Source organism: Sylvia atricapilla, chromosome 13 (genome assembly GCF_009819655.1).
Source record: "Sylvia atricapilla isolate bSylAtr1 chromosome 13, bSylAtr1.pri, whole genome shotgun sequence".
Taxonomy (NCBI): domain Eukaryota; kingdom Metazoa; phylum Chordata; class Aves; order Passeriformes; family Sylviidae; genus Sylvia; species Sylvia atricapilla.
The window spans coordinates 18566853-18592608 of NC_089152.1; the positions used below are offsets into that span (position 1 = coordinate 18566853).

A 25756-nucleotide genomic window follows, 5' to 3' on the forward strand; every position below is an offset into this window, starting at 1 on the left:
GCGATTGAAGCTCAGCCGCGGCCCCGCTCCGCTCCTGGAGGGACGAGCAGGGGCAGGGCAAGGAGGACGCTCTGAAGGAAGCAAAAATAAATTAATGAGCCGGCTAATGGTGACTTTGGAGGAGCCACAGGGATTTCCCGGCGCCTCTTTGTGCCGTGTGTGCGGGTTCGTCTTTCTCTTTGGCCGTGCAGCTGCCGGGGTAATTACAGGGGGAAGACACAGGTTCACTTCTGGCCGCGGTGATTCCCGGCCCTGCAGCACTCTGAGCTCACCCCGAACTGCCCCGGGGGCAGCTGCAGCTCCCTGCTTCTTCCCCGAGCTGCCAGACCCCGTTAGCACTTGGTTCCCAGCAGGGAAAGGCGTTTTCTTCCCAAAAAGACACTCTTGGAAAAGGAGTTTTCTTCTTTCACCTCTACACAGTAGCTGGGGGCTCTGCATGGTTTTGGCTCGGAGTTTGGGGGGTTTTGTTCCACCTGCAGCAAAATCCCGTGGATATAATTTAGCCTCAAGGCCCCTCAGGGCTTTGGGGGTGTTTGCAGGATCCCAGAATGGTTTGGGGCGGAAGGGACCTTGCTGCCCAACACCTCCCACCATCCCAGGGTGCTCCAAGCCCATCCTGGAGCACTTCCAGGGATGCCTCACAGCTCCCTGAAATCCCTGAGAGCAGCCAGGGGGGTGCCTGGCTCCCAGAACCAAGAGATCATTGCCTGGGAAAGCAATTCCAGCAGACAAGCAGGATGTGCAGAACACAAGCCTCAGGAAAACCCAACCCTTCAGAGCAGCACAGCTCCCTAGAGCTGATTTCCAGCTTGCTCCAGGAGGCGTTGGAATGAAGGACACGCTTCCCAAAGCGGGGAAGCAGCTCAGAGATGGAGTTTGTTAGCTCAGGACCACACTGGCATCGGATTCCAGGCACCAGCCCAGCCCCTTCCTGCAGGAATTTCCATCTGCTCCACTCCGGGATCAGAACTTCTCCAGCGCAACTCGTGAGCAGCTTTCTCCCAGATCATGCGCCTTCGCTTCCAGCACGGATCAGGAGGCAGCCTCCCCCAGGAATCTTGTCAAAAGCACAGATTTTTCCCGAAGAGGAACAGTTTTACTCATCACAGACTGAATGTTTGTGGCCCAGGCAACCCAAAGAGCTCAGATTGCACTTGGCACCCGAGCAGGCGTGTGGTGGTTCCATCCACAAAACCAGATCCATTACCTTCCCTCAGCCTCGGTCAGGAATGTGACCCTTGGAAGCACCAACACGGGCGGATCGTCCAGGGAAAAAAGGCACAGGGAGAGAAATCTTAGCCCTGGCTAGGCCAGGCAAGACCTTTGTTGTGCCACAAAGCAGGTGTGACACCGCCAGAGGGGCCCTGCTGAGCTGGACAAAGGACCAGGATGTTCCTCACTCCCCTTTCCGTGATCCCTTCCCAGACAAGATTGGGATGCTGCAGGTTTTGGCCCAGAGCTGGAAAATCCTGTGCTAAACCTGTGCGAAGGACTGACGGCCCAGGAGGCTGGGACAGAACTTTTGGAAGATCAGAGCTCCCACTCCTCATTTTGGGAAGGAGCTGGCTGCTAAGGCTGGGTTTGGAGTGGGAATCAGTGAAATTCCCCTCACGGCTCCTCTTGGTGCTGACAGGCCCTTCATTCCCCAGCTGACAGAGTGAGGAGGGAAGCAAGCAGAGCAGATCCTTCATCAGCTGCTGCATTTTCTGCTCTCCACACCCAAATTTGCTCCCCTCAGCTCACGTTCCTAGCAGGCAGCAACCAAAAAACCTCAACCATCCCTCCCCAAGGCCACAGCCCTGCAGAGTTTGGGGACTTCCCAGTTCTCCAGGATCATCTCTTCAAGCTGGATTGAGTCTGGGGGCTCTGATCAGTTATCACAACTTCCCCCCTGGGTCCTGTCAAAGCGTAAGTGCCACCAAAGGGGCCCAAACATGCTCAAAACCACCCCCAGAGCTTTACAAACCACTCAGAAAAGGGGTGGAGGAACCACGTGCCCCCAAAATGAGAATGCCCAGCAGGTTTCGCCCCCCAGATAAGATTTCCCAGAAGATAGGGCCAGAAAGGAACTTGTGACTGAGCTGATTTGCACACTGATTTTGAGAGCAGCACAAAACCTCAACCTGGAACTTCCCTTCTTGCTGTGCCTCCGAAGGAAAGCCCAGGGGCTCGCTCAGGCCCTTCCAGGCTGGTGTCACAATGGGATTTACCGGTCACAGTCCTCCCTGAGGACTGCCCACAGCCAGCCCTTGTCACCAAACCCCCTCTGCGAGCCACAAAAATAGCACCTTGAAGGTGTCACATCCTCAGAGGGGCCTCACTGGTGGGACAGGAAGTGAGGTGCCAAGGGCTTGAGGCCGAGTGAACAAAATCCAGTGCAGAGTGTGAACCACCTGAAGTTAGAACAACAAAAAGAGCAGGAATGGGTCGCTCTGTTCAGCCACACTGCCACCATGAGAACTGCACTGTCAGCTCCATCTATCTCCCTGCCAGGTTCCAGCAGGTCAGCCTGCTCTGCAATTCCTGATCCTCCTTTCCCTGAGTGCTGTGCTCCTCTGCCAGCGCCTGCACTCCAGGGCAGCACTGGAATGGGAATGGAAAACGGGACTCCACATCTGCCAGCAGCTCTGGAAGCCCCAGGGAGGGTCCAGCATCACCATCCCCCTAAACAAGATAACCTCCCTTTATCAGCCCCAGCAGAGGCACAAAATCCTCCTGCACACACCTGGTTAAGGTTTGACCCTTGTGCAATCCGCCTGCTGTGACAGCAGCTGGAATCTCAGCCCGCGTTTTTCCCCAGGGAATCCAAACAAACTCCCCTGGTTCTCGAGAAGCTGCTGGAAAAAGTTGAGAGCCCTCTCCAAGCTGACCAGGCTCATAAACCTGAGCTGCCGAGGAAAAGCAAACTCCTTCCCTGTGACCTTGGAGCGTTATCTGTCTCGCCAGGAAGGGAGAGAAGGGGGAGAAGGGGCCCTGTCCTGTTCCTCCTTCCCGGTGTGAGCCACCCCCGGGCCTGGTGACGCACAGGGACAGCAGCTGCAGGGACACTGGGAGCAGCAGCACCAGGCCATCACACACAGGGAGCTCTCCATCTCTTCCAGCAGGATGTCCCCAGAGAGCCTTTGGCTCCTTTCTCCGTTGGGTTGGGCAGGGAAGAGCTCCCCTTTCTTCCTGTGTCCCATCTGCCCTTCCTGGCGCTGCCTGTCACCTGCCGTGGGGCCAGCCCGGTCCCACAGGGCCCCTTTGGGACAGGGAGAGACAAAAACAGCTGGGAACTCATGTGAGCAGACAGCAGCTGGCAGGAGCTGGGGTGATTAAACCCTGTGGAATGGAGAATCCTCCAGGGTCAGAGAGTTTAATGCCAGCCAGACAAACCCCACAAAGGGATCCTGCAGGGATCACTGCTTCTCTGCCCTGGAACAGCAAACAAATCCAGCAGCACAGAAAGGGAACGCTTGGGATGAGCTGGGCTGGCTCCTCCTGCCCCAGAGACATCAGGGGACAATGTTGTTCCTGCCTACCCTGTCCTTGGCACCCCCAAAGAAAACCAGCTCCTCCTGTCCCAGTGCCACAATGACTTCAAAAGGAATCTGGGTCTCCTGCACCAGCAGCATGAGGGGACAATGCTCCTCCTGGCTGCCCTGTCCTTGTCACCTCCTCCTGCCCCAGTGCACCCCAAAAGGAACCCTCAGAGCTTCACTGGGACACAGCAAGTGTCACAGACCCACAGCTCCTCCTGTCCAGCTGCTGGACAGCCTTGGGAGCACTCCCCAGGGGTGACACAGAAGCCACAGATGAACCAGTTTAAAGAAAAACCTCCTGTGGGCTCTGTTCCCAACACCCCTCACCCAAGCTCTGAAAGTCCCCCAAGCTCTGACATGCAGATGCTGGAAAATCTCTTAGAAATGGATTTTTCTCTGCTCACCCTGCAGCAAAGTTATGCTCCAGTCTCTGTTCTTGGCCCTTGCAGGAAGAAAAGGGAACTCTGGCGCCCCTCTGATGCTTATATGGCTCCTGGAGTGGAACCCCACAGCTCCAACTCAACACCTGAATTAATTCAATCCCTGCTGAACCAGCAAAGCCTGCTCTTAAATCAGCATTTATTTCAGAGAGATAGAGGGGGGAGAAAAAACCCTCTCCCAGGGATTTTGGGACACGTTTATGAATATTAGAACACTATAAATATAAAAGGGAACATAAGGAAATAGAAATATTCTCACAGGGTGACATTTTCAGCCCATTTCTGCTTTCACAAAATTAAAATACTTGCTTAGTTTTTATTGTGCATTACGTGGGCCTCTCAACTCTGTAACCTTAAAAGGACGCTATGAGAGCTGAAACTAGAGCTCCTTTTTTTGTCCCTTCTTACAGGAAAATGGTGATTCATGCCACAAAAAGGACAAAACCCCACAGGACACAGCTCACTGGATGTGTCACCTGCCCTGTCTCTGCTCTCACCTTGTCACCTGTATCAGAACTCTCCTCCTTCCTCCAGTTTTCCCGAGAAAAAGTAAGACCAAAATGTCCCTACTGCCTAGGACACCTCTGTCCCTTTTTCTTTTGTCCCTTTCCACAGCCTGTCCCCTCCCTGAGACCCCTCAGCTCATTGAACCAGCACAGAGCTGGAAAAAGGAAGAAAAACTCAATTTTTTTAATGTGTTCTGGCCTCTCCTACAAGGACAAAGCTGGAAGCAGCCAGGAAACCACTGAGTCCTCAGCAAATAAGAAAGTTGATGGGCAAAGGCTGTGCCAGACAAATTCCTGCTGATGTTCCTGCTGGATGTACCTGCCCAACAAATCCTGGAGCATCAAGGAAAGTCACCTTCATCAATTTTCTGGAATTTACATGCCAGGGAGGAGCTCAGGGCAAGGTATGGAGCCACAGGATGTGACTGAGACCAACTGTGACTACTCAGAGCTTATCAGGCATGGGAAGCAAAGGACAAGCAAGCATTACTCCATGGAAATCTGTCCAGCAGTGGTTGAGGCACTGCAAAAGCCACCTGGGAGACTCTGCTCCGCCTCCATTCCACTTTTTTTGCTGGAAAATCAACCCCCCTCAACATCTCAGAGAGACAAATCAGCCCAAAAATGAGAGAAACAAGGAGAAAAAGGGCTCCAGGAAAGCAGGACACACATGGTGCAGAGGCCAGCCAAACCTCCACCCCCTCCAGGTGTCCAGCGAGGGTCAGGCAGCGGGAGGAACAACAGGATTATGGTAAACACGGGAGGAAAAGCAGCTGCTCCTGTCCATCCCTGCCGTCACAGCTTCCCCTGGCAGCCCACCGAGGCCAGCAGGGAACCAAGGGCTGCTCTTTGATGTCAGGAACAGAAGGTCTCTGCTTACGTTGGGGAACTGAGTCCTGCTCTCCCAGGGTCAGCCAGCACTCCCCAGTGTGCTCCCAGTACAGCCCAGCCAGGGATGTGCGGTGGGCACAGGGGCAGGACAGGGAGGACCTGAGCCCCAACCAGAGCAGGCCCACTCTGCTCCAAACGTGCAGGGGAAGGTGCCAGGGCAATGGCACCAGGGATGGAGTCCAAGGTACAGCATCAGTCAGGTCTGTCGTGTTCAGCCACTCACATTCCATAAATTTAATCCTTAAAGCCACCCCATTCCACTGCTGTCATGGGTAGGGACACCTCCTACCAGGCCTGGGACACTGCCAGGGATCCAGGGACAGCCAGAGCCTCTCTGGGCACTCTGTGCCAGGGCCTCAGCACCCTCAAAGGGAACAATTCCTCCCTGATAGCCAACCTAACCCGGTACTTCCAAAGCCTTTCCACGCTCCCGTGTGCCAGCCCGGCTTCCATGTGAGGCTGGCAGCGGGAATGTGCAGCCCCGGGGCAGCTGCAGAACAGCTCCCAGCCCCCTCCCAGCTCCCCTGTGCTGCAGGAGCTGCTGCAGCACGGCTCCCGTGTCTCCCCAGCCGTGCAGGAGGCAGCAGAGCCTCTCCCCCTCCCTGCAGCTCCCCGGTGCCCGAGCGCGGCTCTGCGGGGCCAGGGAAGGGAGGTCGTGAGCGGCAGCGCTGCCAACTTCTCTGCTGCAGCCAGGGAGAATGTGCCCGAGCTGCTGCTCCCAGCCAAGCCCTGCCGTTTGGGAAAGGGAATCGGGGAAAAGTCACTTCCAGCCCCAAAATCCAGGCAGTTCTCAGCTCTCTGGAGGCGTGGGGAAGCAGAAATAGCAGCGAAAATGACTTCATGCCAAACGTGGGTCAACAGAGGGATCAAATATCCCAGGAGTGACATGGAAAACACCCTTTTGGGACAGCGATGAGCCCTAAACTGAGAATTCAGGTGGTGCAGGAAGGCAAACTGGACATGCTGGTCCCACAGCAGCTCCAGGAGAGCCTGTAATGCTTCCCGGCTTGGGGCAGGAGCATCTGCGATCCGGCTAATCCGCGGTTATCCCGGGGGATTGCTGACAGCAGGGCTGTGGGGAAGGGAGGGTGCTGTGCATATGCTCTGTCCTGCCCCTGCAAAGCCAGGAGCCGGGGGACAGAGCGGATTAATCAGTTTCCTTACAGATAAAACCCGCGTGCGTGCCGAGGGCAGGGACCCGGCAGCGTGTCAGGAAAGCCACCGATGTCCATCACGTCTTCTCTGCTCCAGCCTGAGGCACAAAAGCAGCCCCTCCCTCCCTCGGGCATTAATCCTCCCGGCAGGATTAAAGCCTATCAGCGCAGGGCTCCCCCCTGAGAACAATCCCGCTTTTGCTGGGTGATACCGAGATGGTATCAGCGAGGATCACAGAGCCGGAGGGATTACAGGGCAGCCCGGAGGTGAGGCAGGAGAGCTCTGCTCGGCGCCATCCCAGCAGAACCCGCTCCCGTTTTCACGGCTCGTTACCCGCGGCCCAGCTCCGCGCCGGGCTTTTCGCTGCTGCCACTGATTGCAATTACAGGCAAACGCCGTTAATTGGCTTTGCAGCGCGGGCACGTGGTGGTACCCGGGATTAGAGGGCACTGCTGCAGCCAGGCTGTGTCAGGGGGATTTCTGCAGCTCGCTCACGCTCAGCCCTTGTCATTTCTTTGTCACGGTCACCTCGTGGTGGCCGGGAACTGCCGTGCCCCCTGCTGAAAACCTCCACCTCCCACCAAGGCAGGGCTTTTCCTGCAGTTCCACTCCCCTTCCTGCCCTGCTGGGACCTGCAACACAACCCGGGACAGAGCACAACCCACACAGCAGGCAGGGAACGAGCAGGGTCCGTTTAATCCAGGGGGAGCACGGGAACGAAACAACAGATATAACATTGCACAACTGCAGGGGCCAGGTCTCCGACACCGAGCCACCTCTTCCCTTCTCTGTGCTGAGTCCTGAGGAGGTTGGAGAGAGGATTTGGAGCTGCCCTCAGTGCTCCCCCCACAGGAGAGCAAGCCAAGGAGCATCCCCAGCACAGAACCAGCTCGGCGCTGCTGTCTCAGCACAACTCACCAGTCCAGCAGAAGATTTAGGGCGCCCCTCCAGCAAAGATGAGCTCCAGGGCAGCCTGGATGTCCCCTCCAGTGGCCTGCAGGGCCCGCAGGCTCAGCTCGTCGTCGTGGATTCCCATGTCTCGCAGCTGCTGCAGCTGGGGCTGCCACTGGCTCTGCTCACAACAAAGAGAAGTTTGGGGTGGCTGGGACAATCCCAGCAGGGAAATTTCCCACCCTCCCAGCTCAGCCAGCTCCAGTGCAAACAGCTCCTGAAAGCTCAGTGATGCTGCAAAGTCCCCAAAACCACCAGCCCAGTGGCACCCAGTACTTTTGGAGTGTCTGTTATCATGCCTCAAGATTTTTGCTTTTCTTTTTTACATACATTTGTACTCCTGCAATTCTTTAGTGCATAACTCTAAACTCCTTAGAGCATTAGCTGCTGCTTTCCCATTTTGGTCAGACACAACAATTTCTCTCCAGGGCTGGGAGCCAAGGACACCGCACTGCCTCAGGCCCCAAGAAATGTAAACACAAGTGAGTTGTGGGGGAGAAAACTTGAGGTAAATGATCTCATTACCTGAAGCTGTAACTGGAGGATTAACCCCCAATATGCAAATGAACCAAACTTAGAAAAGTGTGAAAACCCATGACCCACCATCCATTTTTGGGTGTAGCCCCTCAGGGGGCTTCATCTGCCCAAAATGTACGTGGAAGTACCCTTCAATAATGCAATAGCTTTTATTCCCTGAACTTTGTCTGGCCTCTGTTTTCAGGCAGCCTGAAAAGGCACCAGTGATGCCCCCTCCAGGTTAATGTCCCACCACAGGAGGCAGCTGGGAGACACCAGTGGGACCCAGGATTCCAGGGGCTCCTGAAGGAAGGGGCAGGCACTGACCTGGAGGCTGGGCTGCCCTGAGGCCTGCAGGGCGTGCTGGAGGGCCTGGCTGAACAGGTCATTGGTGATGGGTGTCCCCGACTGGACACTGGATGACATCGGGGACGTCCCGGAGGAGTGGCCCTGGGAGGAGGGAAGGGATCAGGAGAAGGAACAGACCAGGAAGCTGCACAGCAGCCCCTCACCCTCAATCCCATAGGGCAGGGAGCTCCTCCAGGAGGGAATGAAGGAGCCCCAGAGCTGACCCAGGCTGTGGCCTGGGTGCTGCGATCATGTGGAAGATATGGATGACATGGATTTGCATGAGGGAACACAGAGCCAGGGGTGCCAGGGTTGGGGGCACACAGGGAACTCTTCCCAAGGGAATGCAGAGCCAGGTGTGCCAGCCCAGAGCGGGGCTGGTGCTGCCTGTCCCCTGGCTGCTGGGATCATGTGGAAGATGTGGATGACATGGATTTGCATGTGGGAATGCAGAGCCAGGGTTGGGGTCACACAGAAGATATGGATCCCATGGATTTGCATGAGGGAATGGAATGACATCCATTTGCATGGGGGAATGCAGAGCCAGGTGTGCCAGGGTTGGAGGCACACAGGGAACTCTTCCTGAGGGAATGAAACGCCAGGGCTGGGAGGACACAGGGAACTCTCCCAGGGAACACAGAGCCGGGGTGCCAGGGTTGGGGTCACTCAGGGCACATAGAGGCAGGGGTGGCAGGGTTGGGGGCACACAGGGAACCCACCCAAGGGAACACAGAGCTGGGGGTGCCAGGGTTGGGATGACACAAGGAACTCTCCAAGGGAACACAGAGCCAGGGGTGGCAGGGTTGGGGTCACACAGAGAACCCTCCCCAGGGAACACAGAGGCAGGGGTGGCAGGGTTGGGGTCACTCAGGGAACACAGAGGCAGGGGTGGCAGGGTTGGGGTCACTCAGGGAACACAGAGGCAGGGGTGGCAGGGTTGGGGTCACTCAGGGAACACAGAGGCAGGGGTGGCAGCCCCTCGCTGCCCTGGCGCTGGCTGTTACCTGTGTGCCCGGGGTGGGCGTGTGGGAGCTGCTCTCAGGGGTGCTGGCCAGGGCCAGGGCGGTGGCCAGCTCGCTCTGGGTGATGGGCCGTGGCCCCGCCGCCCCCGCGTAGCCCAGCGAGGCCGGGCGCGAGCCGGACGCGCTGCTGGACGGGGTGGACCTCGAGCTCTGCACGGAGGGACACAAACACCCCAGCTGTGACCCCTGTGGTTCGTCCCACTCAAACCACAGGTGCCTGTCATACCGTACCCAAAACCCCCAAGGGTGGAATTTTGGAAAGACAAACATGCCAGAGCGGGATGTGCTTTTTTTCCACAAAGTCAGCTGTGGACGCTGGCAGGAAACCTTTCAATCCGTCAGCCATCAGCCCCAAACCAGGGTGATGTTAGCCTGGAACAAAACCATTCCCCATTGACAGGCACGTTGGGACCCAAATACCCAGTTTTTCTAACACGACCCTTTGTCCTATGGAGAGGAAGGCTGCAGAAGGGCAGGGATCAACATTCCCACGCTCCACTTTGGCTATGAGAGCGTTTCCTCTGTTCCATTTTCCTGTTGTGTGCTCAGCACTGAGGAAAACCCTCTCCTGAACAGTGTGGAAGCAGCCAGGATCAATATGTTTGTCTCCACATGCCCCTGGGGAGCCAGAGCAGCTCCTGCTGTTCACCAGACGGGGAGGGAAGAGCCTGAGCATTTCAGGGCTTTACAAATTAAACCCAAGAAGAGGTGTTCCACCCTACCTGGCTGCTTACCTGGTGGAAGTCATCTTCATCATCAGAGAGCCCCTCAAAGAGAAAGCCACCTGCAGCAGAAAGGGGAATAAAAGGTGTTGCTTTTATCTTCCTTTCTGCCAGTCAGGATTAAATGCTCGAGACAGTATTTCCTGTTCCTTCTCAGATAATTATTAATTCTTATCTATATTACATAGCCTTATCTATATTATCTATAGCCTAACAACAAACTATGAGTTCTACAGCACTTCTGGCTGACAGAGTAAAAAAGGCCCCTATCTCTTTCTCTACAAGGCCTTTCCAGAACAAACTGTACAATTATGGAATGGCATCTAAATTTTTACTTTTAACCCAATAACCAACCACCCATGTCACACAATGCAGACTTTTCTATCCAATTACAAGATACCACCCAAACCCACAAAGAAGGTGAAAAAGAAGGACTTAGCCTATGCCCTAAACCTTCCATCTTGCTTTATATCTATTACTATAGTCTAAAACTACAGTAATATAGTAATAACAGTAGTCATATGGTAATAATAGCAGTCATATAGTAGCTGTCAGTCTTCCACCTTGTCATATCACACACTTCTATTCAATCCACACACCCGTAATCCCAGTGCCATCAAAAAGGATGTGGCAATCCAGCAGGAGCTGGGAGGCAGGTGAGAAGCCAGTGGAGTTTCTGGCTGAGCAGAGGGCTCAGCAGGGAGTTCCCCTGCACAGGACGTACCTGGCATGTCCCTGTAGGATCCCAGGGCCATGGCCCGTGAGGAGGTGTCCGGGGCTGGCAGGGGCGTGCTGCCCGCCACCGAGTGCAGCACCAGCACGATGGCGTTCACCAGGGCAGGGTGGGCTGGGATCAACCTGGGCACACAGAGGCACGGCTCAGGGGGGCACAGGGGACACGGGGACTGCCCACCCTGAGGGCCCGGGGCACAGCCACCACCACTGCTGCCTCTGCTGCATGCCATCACCTCCTCCAGGCCGCCAGAGACCCTTCTGGACCCGTGTGGGACCTGGCCCTGGTTCACCAAGGATCTTTCTGGAACCCACGCTGCACCTGGCCTTGGTTCACACCAAGGATACTTCTGGAACCCATATTGGACCTGGCCTTGGTTCACACCAAGGATCCTTCTGGAACCCTATTGGACCTGGCCCTGGTTCACACCAAGGATCTTTCTGGACCCATGCTGGACCTGGCCTGAGTCCCCCAAGGATCCTTCTGGAACCCATGTTGGACCAGGCTTGGTTCCTCAAGGATCCTTCTGGATCTTCGCTGGACCTTCCCTCAGTTCTCCAAGAATCCTTCTGGACCCCCATGTTGGACCTGGCTTTGGATCCTTCTGGAACCCATGTTGGCCCTGGCCTGGGTTCACCAAGGATCCTTCTGGCCCCATGCTGACTTTTCCATGGCTCTCACAGGAACAGCTCTCTGCTGGGAGCAGCTCCATCCAGGTGTGAACCCGGATCTGGAGGTGATGATGGCCCTGCCCCTCTCCAAACCCCCTCTGGACTAACCCAAGTGGTGGATCTGTGTTTCCTGCTGCTGAGGAAGGAGTGTCCCACCCTGGCAGGCAGGAGCAGAGCTCAGTGACCCACAGGTGACACAAAGGCACTGCTGAGTCACTGCCCCAGCTCGGAACTTACGTGTCCAGCATGTTGGGGTCTGCAAACACGGAAAACAGATCCTTGTCCTGCAGAACTCCTGGAAAAGACCAGGAAACGCAGTGAGACAGGATACAACAAACAGGAGCCAGTCATACAAAAGCCACCGTGAAAATAGGAATTGTTTTCCAGGAAGTGAGTCATGAGTAAACACCATAAATGCTCTTATTGTTCTTCTGAAGTCATTGTATTCCTGGAGAGGCTTTTGGTCACAGCCACACACCCAAAGGATGGGGCTTTTCCAGCAGATCCTGTGGGTGCTCCACCTCAGGGCAGGATGGGAGCTGGCCCCCAGTTCCCTGCAGCCAGGCTGTGACTGCATCCCAAATTCCCCCCCGCCTCAGACTGAGATCCAGAATGGGCTGGATTTAATGAACCATTTTGTACCATCCCAAATTCCGCCTGTCTCAGGCTGCCACCATCCCAGAACAGGCTGGATTTAATCAATCACATTGCAGCACTTGGCAGCAGGGACAGAGCACCCATCCCTCCTTTCCCTGGCCCTTCTGAAGCCAGGATCCATCCCCAAACATCACCAATGGAGCACAACTGACACCTGAGCAGTCACTGACTCTGATGCTCCACAAAGGGACAAAAAATTAGGGGTTTTTTTGAACTCTCCCTTGTCCCTATCAGGAATTCGACCTAGATTTGGGTCTTTCCCTTCCCCCATCAGGAATCAAGCCCTTCCTCAGATCCTCTGGATCACAGCCCGACTCACCCAGAGCCACGGGGTCGCTGCTGAGGCCAGGAGTGGCCACAATGATCTGATCCAGGGATTCCTTGTTTCCCAGCATCTTGAAGACCTGCCAGGGAAAGCAGATCAGATCAGGACTGTCATCCACTGTGGGACTGTCCCCAGAAGGAGGGGACAGCCAAATTCCCCCCGGGAGCAGAGCACTCACAGCATCTCTGTAGGCAGGGCTGCTGTGCAGGGCAGTGTGCAGGACACGGAATTCCCGGACTGCTGCCACCTTATCCACAGGCTCTGAGGGGAGAAAACACCCCAACAAACACAGCTCTCAAAGCCATTTCTCACAGCACTGAGACCTTCATGCTGCAACAGGGATCGTTTAACGTCCTTGAATTGGTGCAGTTACTGCAGAGTAACAACTCGCTGCACTCTCAGATCTTAAAAATACCCAGGAATATCCTCCCACACGTGCCACTACGGGAATGCCAACTCCAACTCCTCTTTTTGTACAGTCAGGCACGGCAGGAGCACACACCAGCCTGCTCATCCCTGGGGCTTTGCTCCAGATTCCTTGGCAACGCCCCTATAATGGATCATGGGCAATTAAGGAAGGGATGATCCCTCTCCGTGCTGCACAGCTCATTCCTTAACTCTTCTGTCAGCAGGAACATGAACACCCAGGTGCTGCTGGGAGAGATGGGGAGTTCCCAAAAAAATCCCCTGGAAACCTCCACAGCAGCGAATCCCGTGAGTATCTGTTCCTCAGTCCCTCATACAACACATCCCAAGGAGAATCCAAGGGGTAAACCCCACAGCTCCTCACCTGGCTTCTGGTCAGGCTCAGGCCAGGACTTGCGCAGGACGTGGACAGTGGAGCCAGACTGGATTCCATAAAAATCCAGGGTCTGGTCATCCCTCAGCTTTCGGCCACAGTAGATCAGGTCTGGGGGGAGAAACACCTGAAGATAAACACTTGTGGTGCTCTCAGAAGGAGCTGGGGGGCTCTAGGTGTGTCTTAGAGCCCCAGGAGTTATTGAGCAGCTGTAGTTGCTCCAAGTGGCTAGGGAACAACACTGGAAAGTTGTGTGGAGCTGAGAATCAGGAGGGAAATCATAGAGCTGATACAGAGGAGCTGGCAGAGTGACCTCCTGCGTAAGAGCTGACGTCTCTCAGCTCTCATGAGATATCTCACAAGGACACAGAAGTGGTGCAAAGCCCAAATATTCCCTCACAAGGGCATTGCCGAGGCTGGGGCACCGTGATCCCAAGGAAACGGGGAGAGAACACCGAGCCCTCCCAGCAGCAGCAGGATGTGGTGTCCCGGCCGCGGCGAGGACGGGCCGAGGGTGTCCCCAAGCGGCGGGACAGGGCCAGGCTCCGGCGGGGCACGCACCGATGAGCTCGGGGTCCGGCATGGATTCCTGCAGCTTGCCCGTGATCAGCTGCTTGAGGTGCGAGATGCTGCAGCCGCCCAGCGGGCACTCGCCCAGCTCTGTCTCCGGCAGGCGCAGGATGGATTTGGGGGCCAGCGGCTGCTCGGCCAGCTTCACGGCGATGTGCCACTCCGGCAGGGCCATGGTGGCTGTGCGGGGCGGGACACACCCGGCTCAGACCCCGCACACACCGCACCGCACCGGCCCCAGCGCCCACAGCCCCGGGCCAGCCAGCTGCAGCCCGGACCCTCGGCGTTCAGGGCTGCCGGCCGCGCCCCCCGTCCCCAGACCCCCGATCCCTCCGGCTGTGTTCCCCACAGACCCTCCCCACAGCTCACGGTGATCCCGGGTGTGTTCCCCACAGACCCTCCCCACAGCTCAGGACAATCCCGGGTGTGTTCCCCACAGACCCTCCCCACAGCTCACGGTGATCCCGGGTGTGTTCCCCACAGACCCTCCCCACAGCTCAGGGCAATCCCGGGTGTGTTCCCCACAGACCCTCCCCACAGCTCACGGTGATCCCGGGTGTGTTCCCCACAGACCCTCCCCTCAGCTCAGGGTGATCCCGGGTGTGTTCCCCACAGACCCTCCCCTCAGCTCACGGGATCCCGGCTGTGTTCCCCACAGACCCTCCCCTCAGCTCAGGGCGATCCCGGGTGTGTTCCCCACAGACCCTCCCCACAGCTCAGGGCAATCCCGGGTGTGTTCCCCACAGACCCTCCCCACAGCTCACGGTGATCCCGGGTGTGTTCCCCACAGACCCTCCCCACAGCTCAGGACAATCCCGGGTGTGTTCCCCACAGACCCTCCCCACAGCTCACGGTGATCCCGGGTGTGTTCCCCACAGACCCTCCCCACAGCTCAGGGCAATCCCGGGTGTGTTCCCCACAGACCCTCCCCTCAGCTCAGGGTGATCCCGGGTGTGTTCCCCACAGACCCTCCCCTCAGCTCACGGGATCCCGGCTGTGTTCCCCACAGACCCTTCCCTCAGCTCAGGGGGTCCCGGGTGTGTTCCCCACAGACCCTCCCCTCAGCTCACGGTGATCCGGGCTCTACCCCACCCCAATCCTCCCCTCAGATCAGGAGAGTCTCGGCCATGTCCCCCCAGACCCGACCTCCCCCTCAGCCCAGGGGGTCGAGGCCATACCCCCCTCAGGCCGCCCCTCAGCTCAGGAGGGTCCCGGCAGTGTCCCCGGCGCTCAGGACGTTCTGACCGTGTCCCCCACAGACCCAACGTCCCCACTCATCTCAGGAGGGTCCCGGCCGTGCCCCCCACCTCTGCCCACCTCACGGGGGTCCCGGCCGTGGCCCCCCCGGATTTCCCACAACTCTGCGCTACCTCACTCCCACGGACCGGAAGCGGAAGTCCCGTGGAGCGCGATGCACGCTGGGAAACCGAGTCCGGCAGAGTAGGCGGTAACGGCCTCCGGAGGTGATGCCGCTGCTGATTGGCTGGCCCTGCCGCGACCAGCCAATGGGCGGGCGGCCGAGGGTTTAAAGGGAGGAGCGCGGCGAGGGGAGCGCAGTTCCACGATACTCCCCCTCTATGACCGCCTTTAATTAACGTTACCTCAGTAATTAAGCGGCTGCCATCCCTCCCCCGTGGACGAGCAGCTCCAGGAGATACCCCGCCAACGCAGGAGAGGCCAGCTGTCCAAAGCTGCCCGCTCTTCAGCACTATCCCCTGCTCCATCTCATCACCCTCTCCCAAAAAAGGAGAAGCCACTACTTCGGTGACCAAATCCCGTGCCAAGGCGCCAACTTTTTCTGACAAGAAGAGCTGTTTGTGTTCTAAAAAAAGCCAAGTTACCATGAAAGTCCAGTCAGGCTGCAAGAGCCACATTCCAGGCACGCTTTGCTCCCTAACAGCTCTTAAAATGGTCCGAGCAGCAACAGGGGCCGTGATGGGATTTAAAGAGAAATCAGAAAACAAAATTCGGGCTAAGCTTTAACTTCAAGCCGGGTTGGAATGGAATCCCAAAACCTTTCACCCAATAATTCTTTGTGGCAAGGGGATAGAGAACCCACCCCTGCAAGAAAGCAAGCAAAACCAGCTCTTCTAGTGTTTAAACCTGGCAAGTTTATTTGTTTTCCTACAAAGGAACAAACCTAGAGGTGACAAACCTAACTTTAGTGTCATCCTAACCGTGTAACAACAGGGAACGTGAACAACCCTCTGCCCGCTTCCAAGCCACGAGGAAGAGGAGCAGGAGCCTAACGAGCCATTAAAACGCACACACTAATTAGTACCTCGACAAAGGAACGGGAACACGGGCTAAGGAGCGGAGGCGGTGGGAGGTGCCAGCGTGGCAGGGCGCTGCCAGCAGCAGCCCCTCTAGAAGCACTTGCGATGGACGATGGAGGGGCCGGACTCGTCGTACTCCTGCTTGCTGATCCACATCTGCTGGAAGGTGGAGAGGGAGGCCAGGATGGAGCCGCCGATCCACACCGAGTACTTGCGCTCGGGCGGGGCGATGATCTTGATCTTCATGGTGCTGGGCGCCAGCGCCGTGATCTCCTTCTGCATGCGGTCAGCGATGCCGGGGTACATGGTGGTGCCCCCGGAGAGCACGGTGTTGGCGTACAGGTCCTTCCTGATGTCCACGTCGCACTTCATGATGGAGTTGAAGGTGGTCTCGTGGATGCCGCAGGACTCCATGCCCAGGAAGGAAGGCTGGAAGATGGACTCGGGGCAGCGGAAGCGCTCGTTGCCGATGGTGATGACCTGCCCGTCGGGCAGCTCGTAGCTCTTCTCCAGCGAGGAGGAGGAGGCGGCCGTGGCCATCTCCTGCTCGAAGTCCAGCGCCACGTAGCACAGCTTCTCCTTGATGTCGCGCACGATCTCCCTCTCGGCCGTGGTGGTGAAGCTGTAGCCCCTCTCCGTCAGGATCTTCATGAGGTAGTCGGTGAGGTCACGGCCGGCCAGGTCCAGGCGCAGGATGGCGTGGGGCAGGGCGTAGCCCTCGTAGATGGGCACGGTGTGGGTGACACCGTCCCCAGAGTCCATCACGATGCCCGTGGTGCGGCCCGAGGCGTAGAGGGACAGCACGGCCTGGATGGCCACGTACATGGCCGGCGTGTTGAAGGTCTCGAACATGATCTGCGTCATCTTCTCCCTGTTGGCCTTAGGGTTGAGGGGCGCCTCGGTGAGCAGCACCGGGTGCTCCTCGGGCGCCACGCGCAGCTCGTTGTAGAAGGTGTGGTGCCAGATCTTCTCCATGTCGTCCCAGTTGGTGACGATGCCGTGCTCGATGGGGTACTTGAGGGTGAGGATGCCCCTCTTGCTCTGCGCCTCGTCGCCCACGTAGCTGTCCTTCTGGCCCATGCCCACCATGACGCCCTGGTGCCGCGGCCGCCCCACGATGGAGGGGAAGACGGCGCGGGGCGCGTCGTCCCCGGCGAACCCCGCCTTGCACATCCCCGAGCCGTTGTCCACCACCAGGGCAGCGATCTCCTCGTCCGCCATCCCGCCCGGCCTGCGGGCAGAGGGACAGCGGGGCGTCACTGCCTGCCTGCAGGGGACAGGGCAGGGACAGGCCCCCAGGCATGGGGCTGTAAATTGAGCCCTGAGCGGTCTGCAGGGCAAGGCAGGGAGATAAAATACTTATTTATGCCCTCAAACACAAGCAGAAATAAATGCAGTCCCCAAGAGGACGAGCACAGGTCTGTGGAAGGTGCCTCTGCCAGCAGCAGGGGGTTGGAGTGAAAACATCCTAAAGGTTCTTCCAACTCAAACCATTCTGCAATTCCCACTCCTTCCTTTCCCAGGGATCTGAGGGGACTGGCAAAGACCACCCCACAGCCCTCACCCCTCCTTTACTGCAGAGCTGAGGGAATAAAGGTCCCCAGCACAAAGCAAAGTGTGGGACTCCTGACAGAGCCCACACACGGGGACCCCAAACCCGCGCAGCCCAAAGGCCCCAACACACCCGAGAGAAGACCTGATTTCACCCCAACAGCTGCAGCAAGGGATCCCAGCCTTCCCCGAAGGCCCAAGCACACACGGGGAATCCCCAATCCCACCCTCAGAGCCTGAACAGACACGACGGGAATCCCTAACACTCCCTAAGGGCCCAAAGAGGCATCAAGGGGACCCCTAACAGCCAAATATTCATTGGGGGACCCCTAACCCTCCCTAGGGGCCCAGACACACAGGATGGGGCCCTAAGCGCCGTCTAAGGGCCTGAACAGACATGAAAGGACCCTAACACCTTCCCCAAGAGACAGACCCCTAAATTCCCCCTCGAAAGCCCAAACACACACAAAAGAGCCCCTAAAGCCCCCTGAAAGACCCTTAACCCCCCGCTAGAGGGCCAAAGGGCCAGAGGGAAGCCCCCTAAGCCCACCCTCAGAGCTCGAATAGGCAGAGATGAGACCCCCTAACCTCCTCTCCGAGAGACCACTATGCCACGTCTGAAAGCCAAAACACACACGGAGGAACCCCAAAACGCCGTCCCGCTCGGCGCCGGTGGCACCCCAGACCCCGCTCACCCTCACGCAACCACTCAGCCCCCGCCGGTGACTCCTCCGCGACTGGCAGGCCGGCGCCCCGCGCGCGGTTTTTATAGCACCCGGAACCGGAAGCCAGCCTGCAGCACGCTCTCTGATTGGCCGGCGCTTTCCCTCCCCTCAGCCGTTCCCGGAAGCGGCGCGGGGGCTTCCGGGGCTTCCGGCCGGGCGAGGAAGGGGCGGGAGGGGGGAAGGAAGGGAAGGAGGAAGGGAAAGGCCAGGGAAAGGGAAGGAAGGAGGAGAGGAAGGAGGAGCTGAGGCGGCCGCGCACGGACCGGCGGGACCCGTAACGGGAGGTAACGGGGGAAGCCGCGGGGGGAGGGGGGGCGGAGCGGTGCTGAGGGGGGGGGGGCGGTTTGGGCCCCTCGGTATTTCCGCCTGAGGGGAGGGTCGGAGCCCTCGGGCATTCCCCTTGAGGCGGGCTCCGCGCTAAAACAGGGGTTAATTAATCAATTAATCAGCAGCCCCCCGCAGCTCTCAGTGCTGCTCGGTCCGGCTTTAACTCTCCCAGGTGGTTCCCCCTTAGCAAAGCTCTTCCCGAGCGCTGCTTCTGAGCGAAGCCGGCTAAAAGCTGCAATTAGAGGGGCTGTGGGATGAAAGGGCTCGAGTAGGGGTTTCAAACCCCGCCGCGGCTGGGGAAACTCGGTCCGTGCCCTGCCTGCGTGGAGGAAAAGGCACAAAACGCGGGGGAGAGACGCCAGAAGCGACGGGGGTAGACGCCGAAAAGCGAGGGAGGGACACAAAAAACAGGGCAGAGCCACCAAAAGCCAGCAAACATCCCCGCCGAGGGCGTGGAGCGGCTCTGAGAACCCGCGCTGCTTTGGTGGTTTTATCCCCGCTCCGGTTGTCAGCTCAGACCCGGCGCTGAAACCGCGATTTGGCGTGAGCAAATCTCCCCCTTTCTGCCCCTAAACCGGCTGCCTGCTCCCCCCCGGCAGCGCTGTTTGTTCAGGGAGTGTTGGCTGCGGCCGGATCCCGTTTTTCCCGGAGGTTCCTGCCCTGCCCCGGCCTTGTGCCGCATTCCTGGGTGTTGCTGCCGCACCTGAGCCCTGTTTGCTCTGCCGCTCTGCTGCCTCGGGGAAGAGTTTGCCCAGGGAAAAACGAGCTGGGCAAAGCCGGCTGGTGTTTAGGGAGGAGAGAGACAGGGAAAATGAGGTTGGTACGCAGCACTCCCAGCTAGGGATGCTCTGGGAGCCTGGAAGTTGTCTTGCACTCGGAATCCTGCTGCCTGGTAGGTGCTCAGTTATTTTAAAGCAGAATCCTGCCTGTTTCCCACCTCTTTTTTCCCAAAACGATTTTTTTTTTTTTTCCCCAAGCGGGGCGGTGGGAGGTGGCAGGAGCTCGGGGCTTGTTTGGGGTTGGTTTTTCCTTTGTTTTCCCCGAGCTGGCCGTGTTCTGATACCCCTCAGCACTGAGGTGGGGTGTGTTTGATCACCTTTTCCCCCCCGAGGAGGACGGGCCGGCGGGTGGGGGACACAAAGTCCAAACCGGGGCCCAACGGCGCCGTGGCTTTTTCCAGGCTTTATCCCGAGCTCTGCTCCCAGCCGGGGGCTGTTCCGTCGGGCTTTGCTCAAGTGCTGGCTCAGCAGGTCCAAACTGGAGAGCTGGGAAAGCTCCTCAGGCTGGGCGGGAGGACACAGACCGGGTTTGGGATGCTCTGGGAACTCCGGGATCTCAGAGCTGCTCAGTGCTTTGCTGTGCTCCCTAGGGGGAAAAAAAAAATCACACCTCTATATATTTATTATTATTATTATTAATTTGTTTATTTTTTACAAAGCAGCAAAGATTTAGCTACAGAGTGAGAGCCCAGAAGAATTTAAGGATAGTCGCACATGACAGATCCCTGCCTGGCACGGGTATTTATTTTTTTACATCGGTGTGGTGCAGCTCATCCTGGCTGTCTCCTTTTAAGGCAGTATCCCGGGAGCACCAAACCCCAAACCTGACCTTCCACCAGCAGTAATTTAGGAAGCGTGGAAGGCTTGTGCCTGCACAAAGGCGGTTCGGGGCTGCTGTCTTCGGGGCAGAGCAGAGCCAGCTCCCGGGCTCGAAAATACAATTAAACAGTCTGAAAATTGAATGGGAGCCGCAGCCCGAGGCTGTTAAACGCGGAGCTGATTGTTTCACGGTCTCCTGCACAGGAAAGAGCCCCGGCTTTGCACTCTGTCCATCCCCTTCCTGGGAAAAAAAAAAAAAAAAAAAAAAAAAAAAAAAGATGAAAGCGCCGGGCGCTCTGGCTGAGCACCGTTTGTCTCCCCGGCAGATCCTGCGCGACTCCCGCCGGGGCTCCCAGCCATGCGCACGGCGGGATGAAGCTGCAGGCGGTGGTGGAGCAGCTGCAGAAGCAGCAGCAGCAGCAGCAGAAGCAGCAGCAGCAGCAGCCGGCGGTGCCCATGGATTGCCGGGAGCGCCGCCGGGAGCCGCAGGTGCCCTTCCCACCGCCGCCTTTCCCTGCCCAGCCCCGCGCCGGCCCCGCCGCCCGTGCCCCGGGGCTGTCAGCCGCCGGCCCCGCCGCCAGAGCCGGCCCCGCCGCCGCACGGCCCCTGGAGCAGAGCGGCGGGAACTCGGAGGACGAGGAGGACGAGGAGGAGGAGGAGGAAGAAGGGGATGAAGAGGAGGATGAAGAAGACGGCGCCGAGCTGGAGGACGGCGCCGAGGTGCCCGGCTCTGCCCTCAAGTATTTCCGTGCTCCCAAAGCTGCCCATCCCAACCAAAGAGTGGCGTCCGGCCCCGTGCCGGCCCCGCGGGGAGCCCAGCAGGGCAAGGAGGAGCAGGGCAAAGACTCTGCCAAGCATCCCGCAGCCCCGGCGGGGCGGCCCGCCTGGCGCCTGGACGAGCAGCTCAAACAGGTCAGTGCCGGCATTCCCTGCTCCCCAAACCACCATCCCCAGCTCTTCGGCCTCAGGAGGGCTTTGGGAGGCGATGCTTCCCTGGTGTGCTCTCCTCTAGCCCGCAGGAACTGGGCTTTAGGGGTTTCCAGTTCCCTGAGAGCCTTTGTGGGGTGGGATTTTTGGGAAGATGCTGGTGGTTTACTGGTTTTCGATGCAGATCTCTCCCTGCTGACACCTCACAGAGTCACTTCTTGTCAGACCTCTGGGATCCTGGGAGCTTGTGAGTGCTGGCGTGGGCAGGCAGGGAGATGTGCCCTGAGCCACTTTATATTCTGTGTGTGGGAAGCAGGGAAGGAAGGAAGGAAGCAAAAAAGGAAGGAGCCAGCTCGCTGCTGCCTCATGGGAGGTTAATTCCTCCTCGTAGCCAAGTGCCAGGGGCTGGTGGAATTGTCTCCTTTGTTGCCAGTGGGAATTTCAGTGGATCACTGGGGTCTCTCCCTACAGAGCAGGTGGGTGCTCCCAATCCCAGCTGCTCAGGGCACGGCCCTGGGGCTGTAAAACACCCAGGGGAAGCACTTGCTGCTGGTTTTCCTCTGAGGGGCTGGGCAGAGCAGAGGGAGTTGCTCAAGCCTCTGCAGGGAAATGAGGTGGGTTTGTCAGTCAGGGGCCATTGCCTCGGAATTTACTGGATGGGAGTGGTGAAAACTTCCTCTTTCAGGGCTCTGGGTGGGGAAAGGAGGCAGGGCACAGGTCTTAAGGGATCTCTTTCTTTAAAAACAAGCTGGGCTTAGGCCGGGGCTGGTTTTGTTCCTTGTCCAGCTAGTGCTTCTCACTCCTGTCAGGAGAGCCCTGCAGATCTCACTGGTCATTCTGGCCAGGCCAGTGGCCCTGAAACCAGCCAGGGCTGGGCTTGGCTTGTGTGGAAGAGGGAAAAAAGGTGGAATTAAACATCATTCCACGGTTGGCACAATGTGCTTTGGGCCATTCCTGCCTTTGGGCAGGTCACAGCTCAGTCTGGTTCAGACCACTTTCATCTGGGAGCCCCAAGTGTCCAAAGCTTCAGCAGGAAAACTCCAATGAAACCACTTTATGATGTAAAAAACTCCAATGAAACCACTGTATGAACTGCTGGGGGAGGCAGGAATGGGAGGAATCCACGGACACCAAGGTTATAAAGGAGTAGCAGGGCTGTGCTGGAAAACACTGGGAAAAGGTGGCAGGAAAAGGGCAGATCCTCGTGTTGTGCCAAAGTTTTGTCCCCTGGCACTGGAGGTGGCTGGAGTGGCTTGGATCCATGGTTGGGCTCCAGTGGAGCTGCTGATTCCCAGTTCAGAGCTGGGAAATAAAACCAGAGAACTGTGTGGGGAGCAGTGGGCTGGCCACTTAGTTCCTTGGAATCTTTCATATCCAGGCACGTTTCAAAGGAACCAGCTCTTTCCTTTGCTCTCTGTTTTTAGTGGGCAGAAAATCCGGGATGAAACAGATTCTGGGGTTTGTTTCCAAAATGATTCCTGGATAATCTTGTCTTTTTTAGCTTCTTTCACCACCGCTGTGCCCTGCTCTGAGGGCATTCCTGGGCTGCAGAATGCTCCTGGAGATGGGGGCAAAGTCACTTCATTCCTTCCCTCAAAGGTGCCTTGTTCTTCTGGAAGCCTTGGGGAAAAGCCTTGGAAAATTCCCTTGGAATTGTGAGGCTGGGATTGGCTGAGACACAGAGATGGCAGAAAGCTGGGAGCCATCAGGAAAACGAAGCCACTCCTGTCCCATCCCAGGAAATATTCGTAGGACAAGGCTGTGGGCAAATGAGCTGGCTCAGCTCACAGGAACGAGCTGAATTTTGGAATTTGAGGGAATCCTGTCAGCACAGGGAGTGGAGGAGCTTATCCAGCAGAAGGAATTGCTGGTGGGTCACTCTGTTTGCTCCTCCAGCCCTCTGGAATGCCCTGAAATCCATCCCAGCTTCTGGAAAAGGGTTTAATTCCAGTGAGGGTTTGGTGGGTCCTCATCCCGTGGGTGCTCACGTTGCTTGGGAAGGCTGAGCAGGGAAAACCAGGAGCTTGATGCTGCTTCCCCCTGCCCCACCAGGGCATTTTCATCAGGAATGTGGGAATAAATCCCAGCTTTCCAGGCCTCAGCTGCTGCTCGATGCCTTTTTCCATGGAATAAAGCCTTGATGCCCTTTTCCACGGGAGTGGTTTGTGCCTGGGGTTTTGGGGATGTCTCAGGGCAGCTGCCCAGAAATCACCAGGCAGCTCTGAAAAACCCTGACCTAAACCTTCTCAGGGGTCACGCTGTTTATTAAGATAAGTCAGCTTAAAATAATTACTGAGCCTTTGCTGCAGGCCCTGGGAACGAGGGGCTGGGATTCCATAACCTGAAATATGTGCCTGGAGTGCAGGGATTGCTGCTCCTTAATCCAGGAGGGGGGGAAAAGGGGCATTTTCATTTTTTGCCCTGTGGTTATTTCAGGGCTGGGTTTTCCAGGTCCTGTTTAAAAGGGATATTTTTCCCTTTTGTGCTGCGGTGGGAGGAGATTCCTCATTCTCAGCTGAGAGCTCACACCTGCTTTTTCTTCTGCTGCAGCAACAGGTTTGAATTCTTCCTTTGCCACTTGCTGCTTCTCCTGGCTCAGCTCCAGAGGATTCCCCACCTGCAGAATTCTGTAGGTGACTGAGGCTGTGCTGGATCCTGAGCAGGGAGAGGAGCCCATTCACATCCCCAGGCAGACTCAGCTCGCTGTAGGATTTATTCAGGTGCCACACTTATTTATAGGAGTAGTGGCAGCTTGTCTCCCCCAGTGCCAGTTCCCAGGAATTCAGGCTGCAGGCAGGAGGTGTGAGGAGCTGGGCTGTGTTGTTTCCTTGCACTTGTGTTTTTCTCACTCGGGTGGCTCGGGGCTGGCACCGAGAATCGCTTTTCTCACCCCAAATCAGTCTTGGCACTGGGGTTTGGCTGATTGCTCTGAGCCTTTGGGGAACAGCAGGCATTCAGAGAGCCCAGCTTTTCCTCAAGGATGAGGGAGCAGGTTCCTGTTTGCTCATGGGAACACATGAAAGGAACTTAATAAAAAAAAAAAGGCAATTAATCGGTTAAAGCTCAGCCCTTTCCTTCCCTTCCCCATCCTCCCTGCCATTCCTGAAATCACTAAAATGTTTTCGAGGGCTGCCTTTGAAGCTGGAGGCTGCTGAATTGAGCTCTGTTATTAGGAAGGGTTGATTCCCATTCCAGGGGAGCTGGTGTGGGCAGTAATTACCCCTTGGCTCTCCGTGCCTGAGAACTTGCAGCTCGGGGCAGCAGCCCTGATCTTATCAGCGTTTGTACTACAACAGTTTTCTTTCTGAGAGCATCTGTTTCACTTCCTAAGGCTTAACTCTGCCCACAAAAGGAATTTCTGTGGATTCCCTGATAATCCTGAAATTGCTGCCCCCCCCTGTCCCTTTTCATTGACTCAACCCACGGGGCAGGGGAGGGGTTTCCTTGGCCCTTCAGCCCCTTCCCCAGGTGGGTATTTCAGCAGATTCCTGGCCTAAAACCTCTGTGCAAAGTGAGGAGGTGCAGAACGAGCCTGAGATTCGTGGCACAAGTTTTTATCGCTCTGGTTTGGAAGGATTTTGTCCTGGAGAGGATGAGGAGTGTTTGTCATCTCCTTCCTCCATCTGCTCGGCAGCTCAGGGTTAACTCCGGCCTGGGATTGGCAACCAAAATTGCTCTGGACATCTGAGCTTCCCTCTAATCAGATATTCCAGGTGGTTGGGGAGTAATCCCAAAACAGGCCTGGACAGAATTGCTGCGGGAGCTTTTCAGTGGGAGGGGGCAGCCAGGGGGTTCTGGTGGCCTTTGAGGTGTCGGTGGCACGGGGGGGGCTCTGGTGGCACTGGGGGGGCTGTTGGGGGCACTGGGGGGGCTGTAGTGGCCCCTGAGGTTTTGGTGGCACAGGGAGGGCTGTTGGTGGCACAGGGAGGGCTGTTGGTGGCACAGAGGGGGCTCTGGTGGCTCCTGAGGTGTCAGTGACACAGGGAGGGCTCTGGTGGCACAGGTGGGCCTGTGGTGGCCCTTGAGGTGTTGCTGGCACAGAGAGGGCTCTCTGAAATGTCACTGGCACAGGGGGGGGCTGTGGTGGCACAGGGAGGGCTCTGGTGGCCCTCGAGGTGTCAGTGGCACAGGGAGGGATGTGGTGGCACAGGGAGGGCTCTCTGAGGTGTCAGTGACACAGAGAGGGCTGTGGTGGCACAGGAAGGGCTCTCTGAGGTGGCAGTGACACAGAGAGGGCTGTGGTGGCACAGAGGGGGCTCTGGTGGCCTGACTTCTCTGAAGGCCTTTGATGTCCTGTGGGGATTTCTTGGCTTCTCCTGCCATCCCTGCAGAGAAGTAACTTTGTTCTCCAAGCAGGAAGGGCAGGGCAGCTGGATCCTCAGCTCTCGTGCTGGGCAGAAGGGGTTTTCTTGTGCCCCTGGAGCACTCGGGGTGATTTCCCTGTGCTGGAGTCTCCACTGGGATCACTGCTGATATTTGGGGCCTGGGGCAACAGCCCAGAGGTTGTGGTGAGAATATTCCCTCA

At 57.3% G+C, this 25756-nt stretch overlaps 3 protein-coding genes across 7 annotated transcripts in view; 1 reads left to right on the forward strand and 2 right to left on the reverse strand.

The window, feature by feature from the left end:
• Positions 1-7185: 7185 nt before the first annotated feature.
• UBL7 (ubiquitin like 7) lies at positions 7186-14064 on the reverse strand. 3 transcript variants are annotated; one of them, XM_066328710.1, is made up of 11 exons: positions 13819-14064; positions 13249-13368; positions 12637-12719; positions 12453-12537; positions 11714-11771; positions 10797-10930; positions 10073-10134; positions 9333-9500; positions 8308-8430; positions 7432-7585; positions 7186-7313 (listed from the first exon to the last, which is right to left on the reverse strand). In XM_066328710.1, exons 1-10 carry the CDS (start codon positions 14000-14002, stop codon positions 7448-7450), a joined length of 1155 nt encoding a protein of 384 aa, XP_066184807.1. In that variant the 5' UTR covers positions 14003-14064; the 3' UTR covers positions 7186-7313; positions 7432-7447. The 3 variants fall into 3 exon arrangements, with proteins under 3 accessions (XP_066184807.1, XP_066184806.1, XP_066184808.1); XM_066328709.1 differs by having other exon boundaries at positions 7186-7585; XM_066328711.1 differs by having other exon boundaries at positions 7186-7585; positions 10085-10134; positions 13819-14060.
• Positions 14065-15915: 1851 nt separating this feature from the next.
• LOC136367200 (actin, cytoplasmic type 5) lies at positions 15916-18373 on the reverse strand. The gene is made up of 2 exons (XM_066328712.1): positions 18350-18373; positions 15916-17334 (listed from the first exon to the last, which is right to left on the reverse strand). Exon 2 carries the CDS (start codon positions 17322-17324, stop codon positions 16194-16196), a length of 1131 nt encoding a protein of 376 aa, XP_066184809.1. The 5' UTR covers positions 17325-17334; positions 18350-18373; the 3' UTR covers positions 15916-16193.
• Positions 18374-18577: 204 nt separating this feature from the next.
• ARID3B (AT-rich interaction domain 3B) overlaps positions 18578-25756 on the forward strand; it is a 28890-nt gene continuing 21711 nt past the window's right edge. Inside the window, exons 1-2 of one of the 3 annotated variants that reach the window (XM_066328694.1) lie at positions 18578-18663; positions 20631-21216. In XM_066328694.1, coding sequence (XP_066184791.1) covers positions 20677-21216 — 540 coding nt within the window. In that variant the 5' untranslated portion in view covers positions 18578-18663; positions 20631-20676. Of the gene's footprint in view, positions 18664-19553; positions 19599-19658; positions 21217-25756 lie in introns of those variants that run through there. The other 2 variants (XM_066328696.1, XM_066328695.1) reach the window with 2 other exon arrangements.

Coding starts and splice junctions, on each gene's coding strand:
- UBL7 (XM_066328710.1), bottom strand. CDS start 14,002: ATGGCCCTGCCGGAGTGGCACATCGCCGTGAAGCTGGCCGAGCAGCCG. Junction 12,538..12,636: donor GCCCTGCCTACAGAGATGCT/GTGAGTGCTCTG, acceptor TTTCCCTGGCAG/GTCTTCAAGATGCTGGGAAA. Junction 8,431..9,332: donor CGCCCACCCCGGGCACACAG/GTAACAGCCAGC, acceptor CCCTCCTCCCAG/GGCCACTCCTCCGGGACGTC.
- LOC136367200 (XM_066328712.1), bottom strand. CDS start 17,324: ATGGCGGACGAGGAGATCGCTGCCCTGGTGGTGGACAACGGCTCGGGG.